The 20,358-nt window shown below is 45.3% G+C and overlaps 1 protein-coding gene across 10 annotated transcripts in view; it reads left to right on the top strand.

The window, feature by feature from the left end:
* Positions 1-7,698: 7,698 nt before the first annotated feature.
* The window catches only part of FMR1 (FMRP translational regulator 1), a 55,832-nt gene continuing 43,172 nt past the window's right edge, over positions 7,699-20,358 (top strand). For 8 of the 10 annotated variants that reach the window (XM_029067168.2, XM_029067167.2, XM_039912364.1 and 5 more), the window contains exon 1: positions 7,699-7,856. In XM_029067168.2, the coding sequence (XP_028923001.1) occupies positions 7,806-7,856 (51 nt within the window). In that variant the 5' untranslated portion in view covers positions 7,699-7,805. The remainder of the gene's footprint in view (positions 7,857-20,358) is intronic. The other 2 variants (XM_029067172.2, XM_029067173.2) reach the window with 2 other exon arrangements.

The following is a 20,358-nucleotide window of genomic DNA, read 5'->3' as shown; positions in this document are numbered from 1 at the left end:
ACCTCTGACTCCAAAGCCCGTGCTCTTTTCCACTGAGCCACGCTGCTCTAGCTTTCTTTATAGCCCGGGTAGAGAAAAATAAATTGCCCCGTGAAGGTCTCTTCTAGCTGGGTCTTAGAGAGAGCAGGCAGGAGTGGCAGAAATATACACCATAGCCAACGGGAAGTTCCATCTGCCTGCCTTTCCCTTACTCTGTCCCTCCTTTGCCCCCAGAAGGATTGAGCTTTCCCACTACTGGCAGAAAAGCCAGGCTTTTTCTCTTGGAATATTCCAAACAATTTAGATAGTAGTGAGAGGCTGTCAGGCCAGGGATTTGGTTGTCTATAATAATAATGGCATTTGTTAGTGCTCACTCTATGCCAAGCACTGTTCTGAGTGCTGGAGGGGACACAAGGTAATCAGGTTGTCCCCCCTGGGGCTCACAGTCTTCATCCCCATTTTCCAGATGAGGTAACTGAGGCCCAGAGAAGTGAAGTGACTTGTCCAAAGTCACACTGCTGACAGATGGCGGATCTGGGATTCGAACCCACGACCTCTGACTCCCAAGCCCGGGCTCTTTCCACTGAGCCACACTGCTATGTTAATCAATATTATTTATTGAGAACCTACTGTAATAAGCAGAGTATCTAAGTGATTAGGGCCTGGGAGTCCGAAGAACCTGGGTTGTAATCCTGGCTCCACCGCTTATCTGCTGTGCAATCTTGGGCAAGTCACTTAACTCCTCTGTGCCTTGGTTACCTCATCTGGAAAATGGGGATGAAGTCCGTGAGCCCCAAGTGGGACATGGACTGTGTGTCCAACCTCATAGCGCGTAGAACAGTACCTGGCATGTAGAAATTGCTTAACAGATACCATGAAAAGAAAATGTAGATTCCAGGATTAAGTTCTAGGGAGAGTAAATTTTAAAATGTGACACATCTCTACCCTCAGGATCTACAATCTAATGGACCTAGGTTATCACTAATGATTCACACGAGTGAGAGCAGGAGAGGGAACAAAGCTACAACTGGTACGAACAGGAGAAGGGAAAGATTAATAGAGGAAAAAATGTGGGTAAAATCAAGCAGTGAATCCTAGTCAGTTTATGCATAAATGAATAAAGATTGTTGAGAATGTCTCTAGTGTTAAGAAACTGGCGTTTGGGAGAGTACATTAGAACAGTAAATTGGGGAGTAAATTCTTGGAGGAAGTTGATTTTAACCTATTTAGTCTTTCCTCTCTCTGCATTTGTGCTGGTTTTGGACTCCAAGTGCAGTCTTTGGACTACTTCTGGTTTAATTTCACTGTTGGCAGAGCTGGGGTTAGAGCCCGGGCCTGGGAGTCAGAAGGACCTGGTTTCTAATCCCTGCTCTGCCACCTGTCTACTGTGTGACTTTAGGCGAGTCACTTCACTGCTCTGGGCCTCGGTTACCTCATCTGTAAAATGGGGATTGAGATTGGGAGCCCCATGTGGGACAGGGACTGTGTTCAACCCGATTTGCCTGTAGCCTCTCTGGCGCTTAGTACAGGGCCTTGCAGATAGAGAGCACTTAGCAAATACCACAGTTAATAGTAATTATTATTATGACCCAGGAAAGGTGGGGGATTAGGAGAAAAATGCCTTCTGGAGATTATGGGTAAGTGTCCTCAAGTCCCAATTTTGAGGAGGAAAATGTAAATGTATAGAAAGCTTTTAGAGGAATGCCGATTACTAGTTCCAAATGATGACGATCAATCAGTCGATGTTATTTATTGAGCGCTTCCTATGTGAGCAGCACTGTACTAAGCACTTCGGAGAATATGATAAAACAGAATTGGCAGACATGTTCCCACCCGTAGCAAGTTTACAGTCTAGAGGGAGGAGTGTAAAAAGATGGCAAGGCAGGTGAGTGTATAAGAGATTAGAGAAGAAGTGTGGCCTAGTGGATAGAGCACGGGCTTGGGAATCAGGAGGACCTGAGTTCTAATCCCAGTTTCACCATTTGCCTGCTGTGTGACCTTGGGAAAGTCACTTAACGTCACTGTGCCTCAATTACCTCATCTGTAAAATGGGGATTAGGACTGTGAGTCCCATGTGGGATGGGGCCTCTGTCCAGCTTGCTTGGCTTGTATCTACCCCAGCGCTCAGAACACTGCCTTGTGCATAGTAAGCGCTTAACAAAAACCATAATTACCATTATTATTAAAGAAAGGAGATTATGGAGGAGGCTGATTCAGTAGACTAACCTTCGGTGTGGGGGTTGGGGGAGTGAGGAGACACTGGACTGGAGCTATAAGGTATATGAAGAGCTCAAACAGTAACACGAGCTGAGAGGAAAAACTGAGAGCCCGTTGTCGGGTAGGGATGGTCTCTATCTGTTGCCGAATTGTACCTTCCAAGCGCTTAGTACAGTGCCAGACTACTTGTTTTGTTCTGTTGTGCTGTGTCTCCCCCGTTGAGACCGTGAGCCCGTTGTTGGGAAGGGATGGTCTCTATCTGTTGCCGAATTGTACATTCCAAGCCCTTAGTACAGTGCTGTGCACACAGTAAGCGCTCAATAAATACGATCGAATGAATGAATGGCATGCACAGAGCAAGCGCTCGATAAGTAAGATTGAATGAATGACTGAGAACTCCATCTCCCCCATTTAATAATAATAATAGTAATTATGGTGTTTGTTAAGCGCTTGCCATGTGCCCTGCACTGTTCTAAGCGCTGGGGTAGATACAGGGTAACCGGGTTGGCCCACGGGAGGCTCACAGTTTAATCTCCATTTTACAGATGAGGTAACTGAGGCCCAGAGAAGTTGTGACTTGCCCAAGGTCACACAGCAGACAAGTGGCAGAGCTTTAAGACTGTGAGCCCGTCATTGGGCAGGGATTGTCTCTGTTGCCGAATTGCCTATTCCAAATGCTTCGTAGAGTGCTCTGCACATAGTAAGCGCTCAATAAATATCATCGAATGAATGAATGGTGTGCAGAGTAAGCGCTCAGTAAGTACGATTGAATGAATGACTGAGAACTTCATCTCCCCCATTTAATAATAGTAATTATGGTATTTGTTAAGCGCTTGCCATGTGCCGAGCACTGTTCTAAGAGCTGGGGTAGATACAAGGTAATCGGGTTGGTCCACGTGAGGCTCACAGTTTAATCCCCATTTTACAGATGAGACCCAGAGAAGTTAAGTGACTTGCCCAAGGTCACACAGCAGACAAGTGGCAGAGCTTTAGAGCTTTAAGACTGTGAGCCCGTCGTTGGGCAGGGATGGTCTCTAACTGTTCCCGAAGTGTACATTCCAAACGCTTAGTAGAGTGCTCTGCACATAGTAAGCGCTCAATAAATACGCTCAATAAATGATGAAGCAGCGTGGCTCACTGGAAAGAGCACGGGCTTTGGAGTCAGAGGTCATGGGTTCGAACCCCGGCTCTACCACTTGTCAGCTGTGTGACTTTGGGCAAGTCACTTAACTTCTCGGTGCCTCAGTTACCTCATCTGTAAAATGGGGATTAAGACTGTGAGCCCCACGTGGGACAACCTGATTCCCCTGTGTCTACCCCAGCGCTTAGAACAGTGCTCGGCACATAGTAAGCGCTTAACAAATACCAACATTATTAAATACGATCGAACGAATGCATGAATGGTGTGCACAGAACAAGCGCTCAGTAAGTACCATTGAATGAATGAGTGAGTGAGAACTTCATGTCTGGTGAGCTTTTGTTGCAGACACCAACCAACTCTGGGTGACTGGTGGGGCGGCCATTGATTTGCCTGGAAAGGGGAATTGAGAAACTGATTTCTGGAGGTACTTTGTGGGAGCAGGAATCGCCTCACCTCCACACGCAGACTCCCTCCCTCTCTCTCTCTCACACACACAAACACACACACACACAATGCCAGTTTTGTTTTGTTGTTTTGTTGTGCCGTGTCTCCCCCGCTTAGACCATGAGCCCGTTGTTGGGCTGGGGTGGTCTCTGTTGCTGAATTGTACCTTCCAGGTGCTTAGTACGGTGCTGTGCACATAGTAAGCGCTCAGTAAAAACGATCGAATGAATGAATGAATGGTGTGCACGGAGCAAGCGCTCAATAAGTACCATGGAATGAATGAGTGACTGAGAAGTTCACGTCTGGCGAGCTCTGGTTGCAGACACCAACCAACTCGAGGTGACGGGCGGGGCGGCCATTGACTTGTCTGGAAAGGGGAATTGAGAAAATGATTGCTGGAGGTACTTTGTGAGTACTTTGTGAGTACTTTGTGTGTACTCCACACACAGACTTCCCCCCCTGCCTCTTTCACACACACACACACACACAAAAACACACACACACACAATGCCAGTTTTGTTTTGTTGTGCAGTGTCTCCCCCATCTAGACCATGAACCTGTTGGGATGGTCCCTGCTGCCGAATTGTAGCTTCCAGGGGCTTAGCACAGTGCTGTGCACATACTAAGCGCTCAGTAAATATGAATGAATGAACGAATAAATGAATGAATGGTGTGCCCAGAGCCATTGACTTGACTGGAAACAGGAATTGAGAAAATGATTTCTGGAGGCACTTTGTGAGGGCGGGAATCTCTTCACCTCCACACACAGACTTCCCCCCCTACCTCTTTCACACACATACACACAAAAACACACACACACACACAAATGCCAGTTTTGTTTTGTTGTGCTGTGGCTCCCCCGTTTAGACCATGAGCCTGTTGGGATGCTCTCTGCTGCGCAATTGTACCTTCCAGGTGCTTAGCACAGTGCTGTGCACATAGTAAGTGCTCAGCAAATATGATCGAATGAATGGTGTGCCCAGAGCCATTGACTTGACTGGAAAGGGGAATTGAGAAAATGATTTCTGGAGGTACTTTGTGAGGGCGGGAATCTCACCTCCACACACAGACACCCTCCCCTGCCTCTTTCACACACACACACACACACACAAAAAAACACACACACAAAAACACACACACACACAATGCCAGTTTTGTTTTGTTGTGCTGTGTCTCTCCCGTTCAGACCATGAGCCAGTTGGGATTCTCTCTGCTGCCGAATTGTACCTTCCAGGTGCTTAGCACAGTGCTGTGCACATACTAAGCGCTCAGTAAATATGAATGAATGAATGAATGAATGAATGAATGAATAAATGAATGGTGTGCCCAGAGCCATTGACTTGACTGGAAAGGGGAATTGAGAAAATGATTTCTGGAGGCACTTGTATCTTCATCCCCCTATTTATTTTGTTTAATGAGATGTACATCACCTTGATTCTATTTATTTGCTATTGTTTTAATGAGATGTTCTTCCCCTTGAGTCTATTTATTGCTATTGTTCTTGTCTGTCCATCTCCCCCGATTAGACTGTAAGCCCGTCAAAGGGCAGGGACTGGCTCTGTTACCCATCTGTCCCTTCCAAACGCTTAGTCCAGTGCTCTGCACATAGTAAGCACTCAATAAATACTATGGATGTGACTGTGGGCAAGTCACTTCACTTCTCTGGGCCTCAGTTCCCTCATCTGTAAAATGGGGATGAAGACTGGGAGCCCCACGTGGGACAACCTCATTCCCCTGTATCTACCCCAGTGCTTAGAACAGTGCTCTGCACATTGGCTCAGTGGAAAGAGCCCGGGCTTGGGAGTCGGAGGTCATGGGTTCGACTCCCGGCTCTGCCCCTTGTCCGCTGTGTGGCTGTGGGCAAGTCACTTCACTTCTCTGGGCCTCAGGTACCTCATCTGTAAAATGGGGATTAACTGTGAGCCCTCATGTGGGACAACCTGATTCCCCTGTATCTCCCCCAGCGCTTAGAACAGTGCTCTGCACATAGTAAGCGCTTAACAAATACCAACACCACCAACAAATGCCAACATTATGGAGAAGCAGTGTGGCTCAGTGGAAAGAGCCTGGGCTTGGGAGTCAGAGGTCATGGGTTCGACTCCCGGCTCTGCCCCTTGTCAGCTGGGTGACTGTGGGCAAGTCACTTCACTTCTCTGGGCCTCAGTTCCCTCATCTGGAAAATGGGGATGAAGACTGTGAGCCTCACGTGGGACAACCTGATTCCCTTGTATCTCCCCCAGCGCTTAGAACAGTGCTCTGAACATAGTAAGCGCTTAATACCAACATTATTATGGAGACTGAGCACCTCACGTGGAACAACCTGATTCCCCTGTGTCTACCCCAGCGCTTAGAACAGTGCTCTGCACATAGTAAGCACTTAATACCAACATTATTATGAAGACCGTGAGCCTCACGGGGGACAACCTGATTCCCCTGTATCTCCCCCAGTGCTTAGAACAGTGCTCTGCACATAGTAAGTGCTTAATACCAACATTATTATGAAGCCTGGGAGCCCCATGCGGGACCACCTGATTCCCCTGTGTCTCCCCCAGTGCTTAGAACAGTGCTCTGCACATAATAAGCGCTTAGAAGAGTGCTCTGCACATAGCAAGCGCTTAGAACAGTGCTGTGCACATAGTAAGTGCTTAATACCAACATTATTATGAAGCCTGGGAGCCCCACGTGGGACCACCTGATTCCCCTGGGTCTCCCCCAGCGCTTAGAACAGTGCTCTGCACATAGTAAGCGCTTAGAACAGTGCTGTGCACATAGTAAGCGCTTAATACCAACATTATTATGAAGCCTGGGAGCCCCACGTGGGACCACCTGATTCCCCTGGGTCTCCCCCAGCGCTTAGAACAGTGCTCTGCACATAGTAAGCGCTTAGAACAGTGCTCTGCACATAGTAAGCGCTTAGAACAGTGCTCTGCACATAGTAAGCGCTTAATACCAACATTATTATGAAGCCTGGGAGCCCCACACGGGACCACCTGATTCCCCTGGGTCTCCCCCAGCGCTTAGAACAGTGCTCTGCACATAATAAGCGCTTAGAACAGTGCTCTGCACATAGTAAGCGCTTAATACCAACATTATGATGATGATGCTGATGAATGAAGGAGATTCTCCTCCCTCTTACACACGCACACACACAGAGCCAGCTTGGGTCTCCCTTTCTCCGGTGTGCCCTGGGCCTTGCTCGAGGCCTTCCCTGAGCCTTTGAGATGTTTTGGGGCTGGGATTAGAACTCGAGGAGGGGCGAGGGCGGCTGGAGAGCGGCCCTTTTATGCTCCCCTCCCGTCAGGCCGCCATGGAAGGCGACGGGGGAAGGACCGACCTCGGGCAAGGACCGACCTCCGCAAAGGGGGGGGGGGGGAAGAGAGAGAAAAGACACCCAGAGCCCATTGACCGACAGCCCCACGTATTTTATTCTTTTATTTTATTTTTACAACCACCCAGTCGCCCCCCCCCACCCCCGGGGCGCTGTGGCGGCCTACAAGGGCTCCGCCATCACTCCAGCAGGCGCCTTCTAGGCCGCCTCGAGGGGGGGGGGGGCCTTGAAACGGCCCCGTCACGTGCCCGCCTCCTCCCCGCCCTCCGCCGGCTCCGGCTCCCGATTGGCCGCCCCGCCGGCCCGTCCCGGCCTCTCATTGGGCGGCGCCGCCGTCCGTCGGGGCGCGCCGCTCGCGCCCGCCCCTCGCGCGCGCGCGCACGTGGCGGCGTCGGGCCCGGGCTCTCCGTCCCCGCCGCGAGGAGGCAGCGCGGGAGGGGGGGGAGGGGGGGGGGGAAAAGAAGAGGAGGGGTCACGTGACGGGCCTTTCAGTGTTTACATTCGGAGCGGGGCGAGGATTGGGGGCCGGACGGCGCCGGGGGCCGTTTCGCTTTCATTTCCGGTGGCGGAGGAGGAGGAGGAGGAGGAGGAGGAGGAGGAGCGGCAGCGGGAGGAGGAGGAGCAGCGGGTTCGAGGCCTGGTCCCGGCGGCGGCGGCGGCGGCGGCATCGAGTTCGAGGCCTTGACGGGCGGGAAGATGGAGGAGCTGGTCGTGGAGGTGCGGGGCTCCAACGGCGCCTTCTACAAGGTAGGCGGCCCGCGGAGGCCCCCCCGGCCCCAGCGACGGCCGCGCCGAGGCCCGTGGGGCTCAACAGGCCCCCCGGCGCCGCACGCGACCCGGGACCCGGAACCCGCGCGCACGCACGGGCCCCACCAAGCGCGCGCTCCCTCTCCGTCTGTGTGTGTGTGTGTGTGTGGGGGGGGGGGGGGGTATAATAATCGGGTGGTGCTATGTGTGTGTTTGTGGGGAGAAAGAATAATCGGGTGGCTCTGTGTGTGTGTGGGGGGGAGATAATATAATAATTGGGTGGCTCTGTTTGGGGGGGGGGGAGGTGATATAATAATCGGGTGGCTCTGTGTGTATGTGGGGGGGGAATATAATCTGGTGGCTCTGTATGTGTGTGGGGGGGAGGTGATATAATAATCGTGTGGCTCTGTGTGTGTGTATGGGGGGGAATATAATAATCATGTGGCTCTGTGTGTTGTGTCTCTGTGTGTTTGTGGGGAGATAATATAATAATCGTGTGGCTCTGTGTGTGTGGAGGGGGGAATATAATCGGGTGGCTCTGTGTGTGTGTGGGGGGAGATGATATAATAATCGGGTGGCTCTGTGTGTGTGTGGGTCTGTGGTGGGGGGTAATATAATAATCGGGTGGCTCTGTGTGTTTGTGGGGAGATAATATAATAATCGTGTGTCTGGAGGGGGGGGTTAATATAATAATCGGGTGGCTGTGTGTGTGTGCCTGTGTGTTTGTGGGGAGGGGGGAGATAATATAATAACGGTGTGTCTATGTGTGTGGGGGGGGAGATAATATAGTAGCTGTGTGTGTTTGGGGGGAAATATAATAATCGTGTGTCGGGGGGGGGTAATATAATGAACGTGTGGTCCTGTGTGTCTGTGGGGGGGGAGATAATATAGTAGCTGTGTGTAAGGGGGGGAAATAATATAATAATCGTGTGTCCGGGGGGGGGTAATGTAATAACCGTGTGGCCCTGTGTGACTCTGTGGGTTTGGGGGGGAGATAATATTGTAGCTGTGTGTGTATGGGGGGGGAAATAATATAATAACCGGGGGGGGGGGATAATATAATGATTGTGTGTTGGGGGGTAATATAATAACCGTGTGGCCCTGTGTGTCTGTGTGTGGGGGGGGAAGATTATATAGTAGCTGTGTGTGTTTGGGGGGAGAAATAATATAATGGGGGGGAGATAATATAACAATCGTGTGTCTGTGGGGGGGGTAATATAATAACCGTGTGTGGGGGGGGGAGATAATATAGTGACCGTGTGGCTGTGTGTCTGTGGGGGGGGAAATAATATATTAATCGTGTGGGGGGAGGAGATAATATAATAATCGTGTCTGTGTGTGTCTGGGGGGGTAATATAATAACCGTGTGTCTGTGGGGGGGGAGATAATATAGTAACCGTGTGGCTGTGTGTGTCTGGGGGGGGGAAATAATATAATAACCGTGTGTGGGGGGAGATGATATAATAATCGTGTGTCTTGGGGGGGGGTAATATAATAACCGTGTGGCCCTGTGTATGTCTGTGTGGCTGTGGGATTCTCATTCTCTAATACTATACCAATCCCACAGAAATGTATAGAATCCCACCGAAAGAGGAAAAAAAAAATAGAATCCCACAGAAATGTATAGAATCCCACCGAAAGAGAAAAAAAAAAATAGAACCCCACAGAGAGAGAGAATCCCCCAGAAACAGAAAAGACACAGAATCCCACAGAAAATGAGTGTCTCTGTGGGATTCTTATGTTATCATGATGTGATAGAAGAATCCCACAGAAATAGGTAGGATCCCTATATTATTATAATGGAATCCACAGAAATAGAATCCCACAGAAATATATAGGACCCTTATTTTATTATAATCTCCACAGAAATATATATAGAATCCCACAGAAACAGGAAAAAAATACATAATCCCACAGAAAATGTGTGTGTCTGTGGGGTTCTTATATTATAATCCACAGAAATATATAGAATCCCAGCGAAACAGAAAAAAACTATGATCCCACAGAAAATGTGTGGGTCTGGGATTCTTATTTTATAATATAATAATCCCACAGAAATGTATAGAATCCCACCGAAACGGAAAAAAAATATGATCCCACAGAAAATGTGTCTGTGGGACTTTTATTTTATAGTAATATAATAATCCCACAGAAATGGAAAAAAATATAATCCCATAAAAATATATAGAATCCCACTGAAACAGGAAAAAAATATAATCCCACAGAAAATATGTGTGTCTGTGGGATTCCTATAACACTATAATATAAGAATCCCACAGTAATATATAGAATCCCACAGAAACAAATATAGTCCCACAGAAAATGTGTGTGTCTGTGGTATATTAGTATAGAATAATCCCACAGAAATATATAGAATCCCACAGAAAAAATAACGCCGCAGAAAATGTGTCTGTCTGTGGGATTCTTCTATTATAATATAATTACAATAATTTTATTATTATATTATAATATAATAGAAGAATCCCACAGAAATATATATAGAATCCCAGAGAAACAGAAGAAATGATAATACCACAGAAAATGGTGTGCCTGTGTGGTTATTATAATAGTATAATATAATAATATTATATGGTATAATAGTATAATATAATAAAATCCCACAGAAATATATAGAATCCCAGAGAAACAGAAAATAATATAATAATCCCAAAGAAAATGTGGGGGGGGGTTATAATAGTATAATATAATCCCACAGAAATATATAGAATCCCAGAGAAATGGAAAAAAAATATCCACAGAAAATGTGTGTGTGTGTGGTTATTATAATAGTATAATAATCCCACAGAAATATATAGAATCCCAGAGAAGCAGAAAAATATAATAATCCCACAGAAAATGTGTGTGTGTGGTTGTTATAATAGTATAATCCACGGAAATATATAGAATCCCAGAGAAGCAGAAAAAAATATAATAATCCCACAGAAAATGTGTGTGTGGTTATAGTAGTATAATAATCCCACAGAAATATATAGAATCCCAGAGAAGCAGAAAAAATGTAATAATCCCACAGAAAATGTGTGTGTGTGGTTGTTATAATAGCATAATAATCCCACAGAAATATATAGAATCCCAGAGAAGCAGAACGAAATATAATAATCCCACAGAAAATGTGTGTGTGGTTGTTATGATAGTATAATCCACGGAAATATATAGAATCCCAGAGCAGAAAAAATATAATCCCACAGAAAATGTGTGTGTGGGGGGGGATTATTGGATTATATTGTTATAATAACCCACCCCCACCCCCCGACACACACACGGTTATGATGTTATCTCCCACATCCCTCCGTCCCCTCCTACAGGCCCGGCTGTGTAGTGGGCGCCTAATCCCGTTTTGGGGATGATTCATGAAAAACACCCAGGGAAAGGGGGGGGGGGGGGGGAAGGGGCGCCCATCAACCTCACCCGACCCGCCGAAAGGCCGTCATGGGGGCGGATTTATTGAGCGCCTCCGAGGTGCAGGACGCTGGTCTAAGCGCCGGGAACGGCCAGTTGGGAGACGAGGGGAGGGGAAAGAGGGGAGGGCCCGGGGAACAAAACGAAAACAAGGCAACGTCGTCCGGATGAATAGAAGGGAGGGAAAAGCGCTGCGGGCCGGGCTGGGCCTCCAGGGCCGCCCCTTTTCCTTCTCCCCCTTCCCGGGCGGCTCCTAGGCGGGATCGGGGCCCGGACGCCCCTTGCCCTCGCCCAGAAATGCCTCCCCCGGGGAGCCCTCCCCGATTGACGCTCCCCTCCCTCCCCTTTCCCTCTCCCGCTCCCCCTCCTTTGTGCCTTTCAAAGCTGCATCCTCTCACTCCGACCTCCGAGGCTCACAATGGTCGCAGGCCTCCTCCCTGGGAAAAAAAAAAAAGCAAGCCACCCCCCCCGCCCCAACCAAAAAAACACAACGTTTTTGTGCTCGTCTTTGGAGCCTCTTCAACTTGGGTAGGAAGCCCGATGCTCTGTCATCTTCAAGCCTCCTCGATCACCCTCCTCCCGAGGTCGTTTCTCCCCCCCCCCCCCCATATTTTCTTTCTTTTTTTTTCCACGACGGTCGATGGATCGTGACTCCATAAGTTGGAGGAAATTTTGGGCAATTTGAGGCAGATCTAGCAAAGGAGTAAGCCCCCTTGGATTAGTAGCGACCCTGGGGAGGCCTCGAGGTGCTTTTAATAGTCATTAATAACCGGAAGATTTTTTTTTTTTCGTTGGAAATCACCTTAGGCCGCACCAAATAACCAGCTACCTGTATCTTGGACACAAAGCGCATTTTTGCAAAAATTCCTGGGGGCCTGTAATAACCAAAAAAAAACAAAAACCGAGGGTGGTTCAGGTTTTTTTATGAAGAGTTCATTTGCTGGTTGTAACGTCAGCAGTATGAATTATTCTCTGTCTCCCCTCCCCCAAAAAAGTATCACATTGGAGTTGGGATATAGTGGAACACCCCATGTTGTGCCTGTTTTTTCCTCTTTTTAAAGCAAAGGGGTTGGATGGGAACTTAAATTTAATTTTACATAAAAGAAATGGTGGACTTAATCAGCGGCACTTAATAATGTTGGTATTGCTTAAGCCCTTACTAGGTGCCAAGCACTGTTCTAAGCGCTGGGGTAGATACAAGGTGATCAGGTTGTCCCGCTTACTGTGTACTCGGCTTTTGGGAGGGTAGGTAGGAGATCTCGGAGTTGATAGTTACGTTCCCTGCCCGCAAGGAGTTTATGAGGTAAAACTATCCACATAAAATAACAGTTTCATATTAATTTTTATTGAAAAATTCAGAAATTAGTAGTAGAGTGATCTTTTGGGCTTTCACTCTACTAGGCACTTGGGAAGTATAGAATAAAAGAAATAACCCGTCCTCTGCCCACCAGGACCTTACACTCTTTTATGGAGGAGAAAAACATAAAAATAGTTACAACTACAGAGGCCAAAAATAAAGTGGGCATGTGTACGAGTGCTAAATCACTAAAAAAAAAAATGTATATGCTTTTACCACACAAAGCTTGAAAAATAAAAAATATTTTATACATGAGCAAAAAGTGTAAATCATTCCAGTTGAGCCTAAGATAGAAAACAACTTGGCATTTGTCATTGCAGTTGATTCCCCTTGCCATAAAAAATTAACCCTTCTTAGACTTTCTCTGGTTCCCTCACCTCTGATTTTTTGTGAAATGTTTTCCAAATAACCATTTTAAAATGATTTTACTTTATTAATCTGTAAAAATGTATTTTTTTTACAGGAGGTTTATTGGGCCTCCATTAGTTTCATTGTGCCTGTAATGCACTTAATTTAGAATATTTGAAATAGTCAACAGGATATTCATTGGGAAATTGGCTCAATCCAGAGAAAAACCTAGTACTTTTAAGAAATAATTTTAACTGTCCAATCACCTGCCTGGTAATAATAATTATGGTATTTAAGCGCTTACTATGTGCCAAGCGCATACGCTTATGTGGATATGCATACGCCTGCGTGGATACGAGCAAATCGAGTTGGACGCAGTCCCTGTCCCACAGTCTCAATCCCCATTTTACAGATGAGGCAACTGAGGCCCAGAGAAGTGAAGTGATTTGCCCAAGGTCACATAGCAGACAAGGGGCAGAGCCGGATTTAGAACCAGTGGCCTTCCGACTCCCAGACCCGTGCTCTGTCCACTAGGCCGAGACACCAACAAATGGCAGAAAGAGAAAATTTTAATTATTTGAGGTAGGTGATCAGGGAGAAGATGGCAGCCGAAGTTGTGGGAGCAGGTAAGACCGGTGAAGGGCAAAGTAAATAGCCGTCAGACTGTTGAAGACATTTTGTGAAGAAAAGGATAAAACTCTTCATTATTAATATTGCATCCTGAGTGCCGCAAAACTTCAGGTGATGTTTTCATGTGTTTACAGCAATAATGAGTCATTTTTAAAAGCAGTGACAAGCAACTCATCAATCGATAGAGTATTTTGACCACTGTACGCACAAGGCTGTGCCAAGTGCTTGGAAAAGTAAATAGAATTAAAAGACTTGACCCCCTCCCCCTCAAGGGGTTTACAGTCCACTGGGACAGACAGACACTAAAATGAATGGCAGGTAGGACAAAGTAAAAATATAAAAATACTCAGACAGGTGGTATGGGGGAAGGCAGGGCTGGGGGGATTTCTGAGGTGACATGGAGTGCTGAAGGGGCAATCTGAGGCTATCCCACCAGTAATTTATTATTGACCTTAAACTGTAAACTCAAAACTCCTTGATGGCAGGGCTAGAGGCTTCTGACTCTACTTCCCGAGCACTAAGCACAGTGTTCTGGACCTAGTAGGCCCTGAATAAAAACTGTAGGTGGCTCTCCAAATCCCAACTTTAGTCTGTGTATGCCACAAAAGTTGATGTGATCTCTCTGGAAAATTACTTTTCTGAATTACCAATATCTGGCTATAAATTTGTAAAGAACTGCATGTCTGAATGCTCTTTGCCCCACGCTCAACCCCATAGCACTTATGTGCATAACTTTAAATTATATCTTATAAATTACTTCGCTTAATGACCGTCTCCCCTTCTAGACCGTATGCCTGTAGTGGGCAGGGAATGTGTCTAACTCTTGTATTCTCCCAAGAGCTTAGTACAGTGCTCTGCACCTAGGAAGTGCTCAATAAATACTCTTGATTGATTATTATTTAACCTACTTGCCTTGGGTAAATGGTAAAAATTACATTCAAGGTTAGGTTTTACAGTGTTAAGGCAAATGTAATGATTTCTCATAGGAATACTGACAAGTCGAAATCAAAGTACATCTAAACCACAGAAGAAGTTCACACTGTTTTTTTTCCTGCTGGCCTTTGGGCTTCAATCAGCCAATCAGTTAATGGTGTTGGACTATTTACCCTGTGCAGTGCTTTGTACTAAGTGCTTGGAAAAGCACAATAAGCTAGTTGTTGTTTTTTAATGGTATTTAAGGGCTTACTGTGTGCCAGGTACTGTACTAAGTGCTGGGGTAAATGCAAGCTAATCAGGTTATTCGCTGTCCCTGCCCCACATAGGGTTCACAGTCTTAGTCCCCATTTTACAGGTGAGGTAACTGAGGCACAGAGAAGGTAAGTGCCTTGCCCAAGGTGTGTCAGCCGACAAGTGGCAAAGGCAGAATTAGAACACAGGTCTTTGTGACTCCCAGGCCCATGCTCTATCCCCTAGGTCACGCTGCGTCTTTGTGATAGACATAGTCTTCTGTGATTGGCATATTCCCTAGTTGAAAGGAGCTTATGGTATATGGGGAAAATAGACATTAAAATGAATTTCTGATAGGGACAACTATAGAGTATAAGGCCCCGTACATAGAATGCTTCAATTTAACAGCGACCAAAGCCGTAGTTTTTCTTCTGATGCATTTTTGAAGAAAACCTCCAACATATGGATTAGGCAATTTGGGTACTTAGTCAAGAATATAAAAGTCCTCAAATACTTTTTGATTTAATGCAATCTGGTATTGACTGTCTCTGAAGGGATTTTTTTTTCACTTTCTCGATTATCTGTAGCTCCTTTCTCAACTCTTGCATCAAGTTTTTGCCTAAGCTGTGGCACCTGAAGAGGTGCTTTCTACTGACATAGGGTAGCAACCCCCCAATGTCAGATTCACTTACTGCCAGATGATATCAAAGCTGGCTTCCTCATTTTCATTTATTAATGATTTTTCTGCATCTTTTATTAATGCAGATGATCCCAGTAGTTTAGAGCCAAAGGTGATGTTTTCAGGATCAAAATTGTATGGCCTGATGCAAGTAGTCTACTTAGTCTATTTATTTGTTCCCAGAAAGGCATAATCATTTTAATTGCTATATTAGACTCTCTGCATTTGGTATTTACAATGGAAAGATACTGCTTGTGATGATTGATTGAGAAAGATGGAAGCTAGTTTAAATGAGACCGTAGAATTCCAGAGATTAATTAACTTTTTAAGCTAAATTTTCTCTGAACAATGAAGGCATTTGCAATGTACCGTCGTCCGGAATGTGGTTTTATCAAAAAAGATGTTGAGAATTGAGTAGCAGATATGGTCCTTAGAAGAAATGCACTTTGCAGCTCAGCATACATAGATTTGACTGTGGAACATCATTAAAATGAATATATAATAATGTTGGTATTTGTTAAGCGCTTACTATGTGCAGAGCGCTGTTCTAAGTGCTGGGGTAGATACAGGGGAATGAGGTTGTCCCACGTGAGGCTCACAGTCTTCATCCTCATTTTACAGATGAGGGAACTGAGGCCCAGAGAAGTGAAGTGACTTGCCCACAGTCACACAGCTGACAAGTGGCAGAGCTGCGATTCAAACCCATGACCTCTGACTCCCAAGCCCGGGCTCTTTCCACTGAGCCACGCTGCTTCTCCAGGTAGTTTGAGTCAGTAAATCAGTGGTATTTATTAAGCACTCACTGTGTGCCGAGCACTGTACTAAGCGCTTGGGAGAGTACGGTACCACAGAGTCGGTAGACACGTTCCCTGCCTCCGACGAGCTTAAAGTCTAGAGAGTTTAATACAACTCATTATGGTTAATTTGCCTCCCTGTTTAGTTCACTGGCAGAAGAACGTTAGGCGGATTTCCAGGGGAAAGAGCTCTGCTCTGGCCGTCAGGAGGTCTGGGTTCCTGTCCCCGTTTTTCTCGTAGCTGGTTAATGGGAGCTAAAACTGTGCCGCACCTCTGCCCTTCTCCTCACTCGTACTCCGCTCCCTAGGAGGAACATGACTGACAGGGATGAGAGAACACGCATGGTGCTGCGCAAGCCACTGGATTTAATTTAGCTATTCCTTACAACTACTTTGGCCCCAGTATTAATGCTGTGTTGAGTGCACTGATGGTAATGCTGGGTTTTTTTTTGGGTCTCAGCCACTTCCTCCTCTCCTATCTATATCCTTTGTACTTACTCAAAAAAACTTTACTTTTTGCATCCTGCTTTTTTTTCCCCCTCATTAGTTATTCATTGCCTTCATTTTGCAGCATCAACCCCAGTTCTTATCTATTTTGCCACTTACATCTTACCCAGGCTTTCTAACCCTAATTCTTCATTTAACCAAGGATTGCACAATGAGATGATTAATGCTCCAATCTCTAGGTATTAACATTCCATTTTATAATTTGGGTGCCCCAAGTTTAAGGTGATTTTTTTATCAATATTTCTGAGTTCAGTTACTTTTATTCTCTCCACTTTTTTGAGAACACTCAAATTAGGCAGAACACAAACTGTTCACTAGGCATCTTTCTTCTCAGCTCATTTGAACATATCTTTAAATTATTTATTATAAATTACTTATTTATACTAATGTCCGTCTCCCCTCTCGCCTGTAAGATCATTATGGGCAGGAAATGGGTCTGCTAATTATTTCGTATTGTACTCTCCCAAGTGCTCAGAACAGTGCTCTGCACATAGTAAGCGCTCAATAAATACCATTGATTGATTAATCTGAATCTTTTGTAGATGCCTTTCTGATGTAATAAGTAAAAACATGGCCATAAACCCCCTTCCCTCCCCCATACACACCTTTTTTTCTTTCTGAAGTGCGTGTTTTTAGAACTCATGCATACCGGAGACACCAGAGCGTCAGTTTAGAAAACCCATGTCCACATCGGTTCCTTTGTAACACTTCAACCTAAATTGGGAATGGGTCAGGATGCTTTGGAGCTATAGGGATTGACTTGCTGCAGTTTATTTGCAGTGACAAAATAGGAAGCATATCCCAACTCCTAGCCTTATTTGGAAATATTGTTGTTGGGCTTTTGGCGTTCTTGATTTGTCGGATGTTTATTCCCCTGATTTTTTTTTTTAGCGAAAATAATATATCCATTAAAATTTCATATGGTTACATAAGGTTTTTTTTTTTCCAGTGACTGCTCTATTTTACAGTGAGCGTTTATGTATGCTTCTGAAAAGATTCCTTGTCAATGCCACTGTAGGATTGACACTCAGAGCTCAAGGATCCCTGGGTTCACTCTTGAGAGAGTAAATCCTGGAAATAGGTGAAGTGATGAAGGAGAGAAGGAAGGATGGCCGAGTGGCAGGACATCTAGGAAAAACTCTCTTCCCCAAACTGTAGAAACCCTAGAAAGTGAGGCACTCTGCCTGAAGTGCCGCGAGTTACCGTAGCGGACACCGCTCTTGCAATGAAGGGGTATCATCAGGCTCTTTGAAAACTGTTAGTGATAACCAAGGATAGCAGGACTGATTCTGTGCTCTGAGTTGAGTAAATTCAGTTCTCTTCAGCACATTTAACCAAGCAACGAGATGTCTGTAAGTGGCGCTATTAAAGGGAATGTCTCTGTTATGATTTGAAATATAAAAACATAGTCCGTCCATCTCCCCACAGAAGTTCATGATACTTTTTTTGTGATTTATAGCAAACCCATTGGTCTTAATTCATGGGGTAAGTTCTCCATTAAGTTTTCTGTAGGTTACCTGACTCAGAACCTTGATCCCATCATCTAATATTCTAACTTCAGTAGGGGCACCAGAGAATACTTGGAGAAAGTGTGATCACTGATCTTAATAATAATAATAATAATGTTGGTATTTGTTAAGCGCTTACTATGTGCTGAGCACTGTTCTAAGCGCTGGGGTAGATACAGGGTAATCAGGTTGTCCCACGTGAGGCTCACAGTTAATCCCCATTTTACAGATGAGGTCACTGAGGCACAGAGAAGTTAAGTGACTTGCCCACAGTCACACAGCTGACAATGAAACAATGAAGATCTTAATGTCTCTTCCCTTGGTTAGGACATACCTACGTTTTCCTACCAGTATTCGTTAAGGAACTCGCATTCTTGAATTTATTGAAATCTCTTCCAAACATACTATTTTCCAACTTCATAAACTTTCTCTGTTAACCAAGTTCAGATATTTTTCCTTCTGGATGAAGATTTTTTCCTTACCTGGCTACCAACTTCAAGCTTCAGTAGGTGTTCCCTAGTCCAAGAGCTAGGTGGAGAGCAATTTGGAGTCTATCATGTCCTCACATTCCATGATTTATTGTTTTTTTGGTCGACTTCAGGCATTCCATTATCTCAGGTATCCATTTGAAGCTTATTATCTCCTCCGGATCTTCCCTCTCTGAAAATACATTCGTTCTTATGACCCATCACAGTACTACCTGGGGATTAAAGAATATTAAAATAAATGCTGAGCAAAATGCTGTCAGCTTAATTTGTGAGCATATTTCTCCTAAACCTTTCGGTTCTCTCGCCACTAAAAATTGGGTGTTTCACTGCTCATTACTGTGGGAGTTGGCTCATGTTTCTTGGGTATTTACAGCTCACTTCCTCCAAGAGGCCTTCCCAGTCTGAGCTCCCCCCTTTTCCCTCTGCTCTTCCCCTTCCCCTCCCCTCAGCACTGTGCTCATTTGTATATATTATTTATTACCCTATTTATTTAGTTAATGAGATGTACATCCCTTTGATTCTATTTATCGTGTTAATGTTGTCTTGTTTTTGTTTCATTCTGTTTAGCTCTGATGTCTGTCTCCCCGATTAGACTGTGAGCCCGTCATTGGGCAGGGATTGTCTCTATCTGTTGCCGAATTGTACATTCCAAGCATTTAGTACAGTGCTCTGCACATAATAAGCGCTCAATAAATACTATTGAATGAATGAATGAATTGTTCCCACAGGTATGGTATTACCTTTTGAGTAGACCTAGAATCCAGGCTGTGGCGAAGTGGAGGCAGTTATTGACACTACATACACTTGGCTGGCCCTCAGTGAAAAGATCTCGCCTTGCATTTTTTTTTTTTTTTTAGGTTTAGGAGCTTTATTTTACTTTATTTTTTGAATCTGCATTGGGTTGTTTTTAAATGTTGCCATGGAAAATATCAGCTATGTTTCTGTTTTACATAAATTCAGATTTTTTTTTGGTTGTGTTCAAATACGTCAGATTTTGTGCAACACACTTCACATGAGAACTTCAAGATGATTGTGCAGGTTATTTTAGCTTTTGAATTAAACAGGTCAACTTTTCTCACTGCAAAGCAAATCTGTTAATGCGTGGCTTTTAACGGATTATGAAACATCACAAAGAAAATGTTTAATGTTGAATGCCCAGATGATTTTCCTGCAAAAACGTTCAGGCCCCGTTTCCTCCCTCCTCAAGAAACTCCATTCACCTCCCCATCAAACCAAAACTCCTCATCATTGGCTTTAAAGCACTCAATCATCCAGTCCTCTCCTTCCTCACCTTGCTGTTCCTCTACTACAACCCAGCTCGTATACTTAACTCCTCCGATGCTAACCTTCTTACGGTACCTTGATCTCTCCTCTTACCGCCTTCCTGCTCATATCCGAGAATCAATTACTCTCCCCCCCATCAAAGCCTTACTGAAGGCACGTCTCCTCCAAGAGGCCTTCCCTGACTAAGTCCTCCTTTTCTCTTCTCCCATTCCTTTCTTCGTCACCCTGACTCGCTCCCTTTATTCATCCTCCCAACCCCACAGCACTGATGTGCAAATTTGTAATTTATTCATATTAATGTCTGTCTCCCCTTCTAGTCTATG

This window comes from Ornithorhynchus anatinus, chromosome 6 (assembly GCF_004115215.2).
Source record: "Ornithorhynchus anatinus isolate Pmale09 chromosome 6, mOrnAna1.pri.v4, whole genome shotgun sequence".
Classification (NCBI taxonomy): Eukaryota; Metazoa; Chordata; class Mammalia; order Monotremata; family Ornithorhynchidae; genus Ornithorhynchus; species Ornithorhynchus anatinus.
This window is presented reverse-complemented; position numbering and strand designations above follow the sequence as displayed.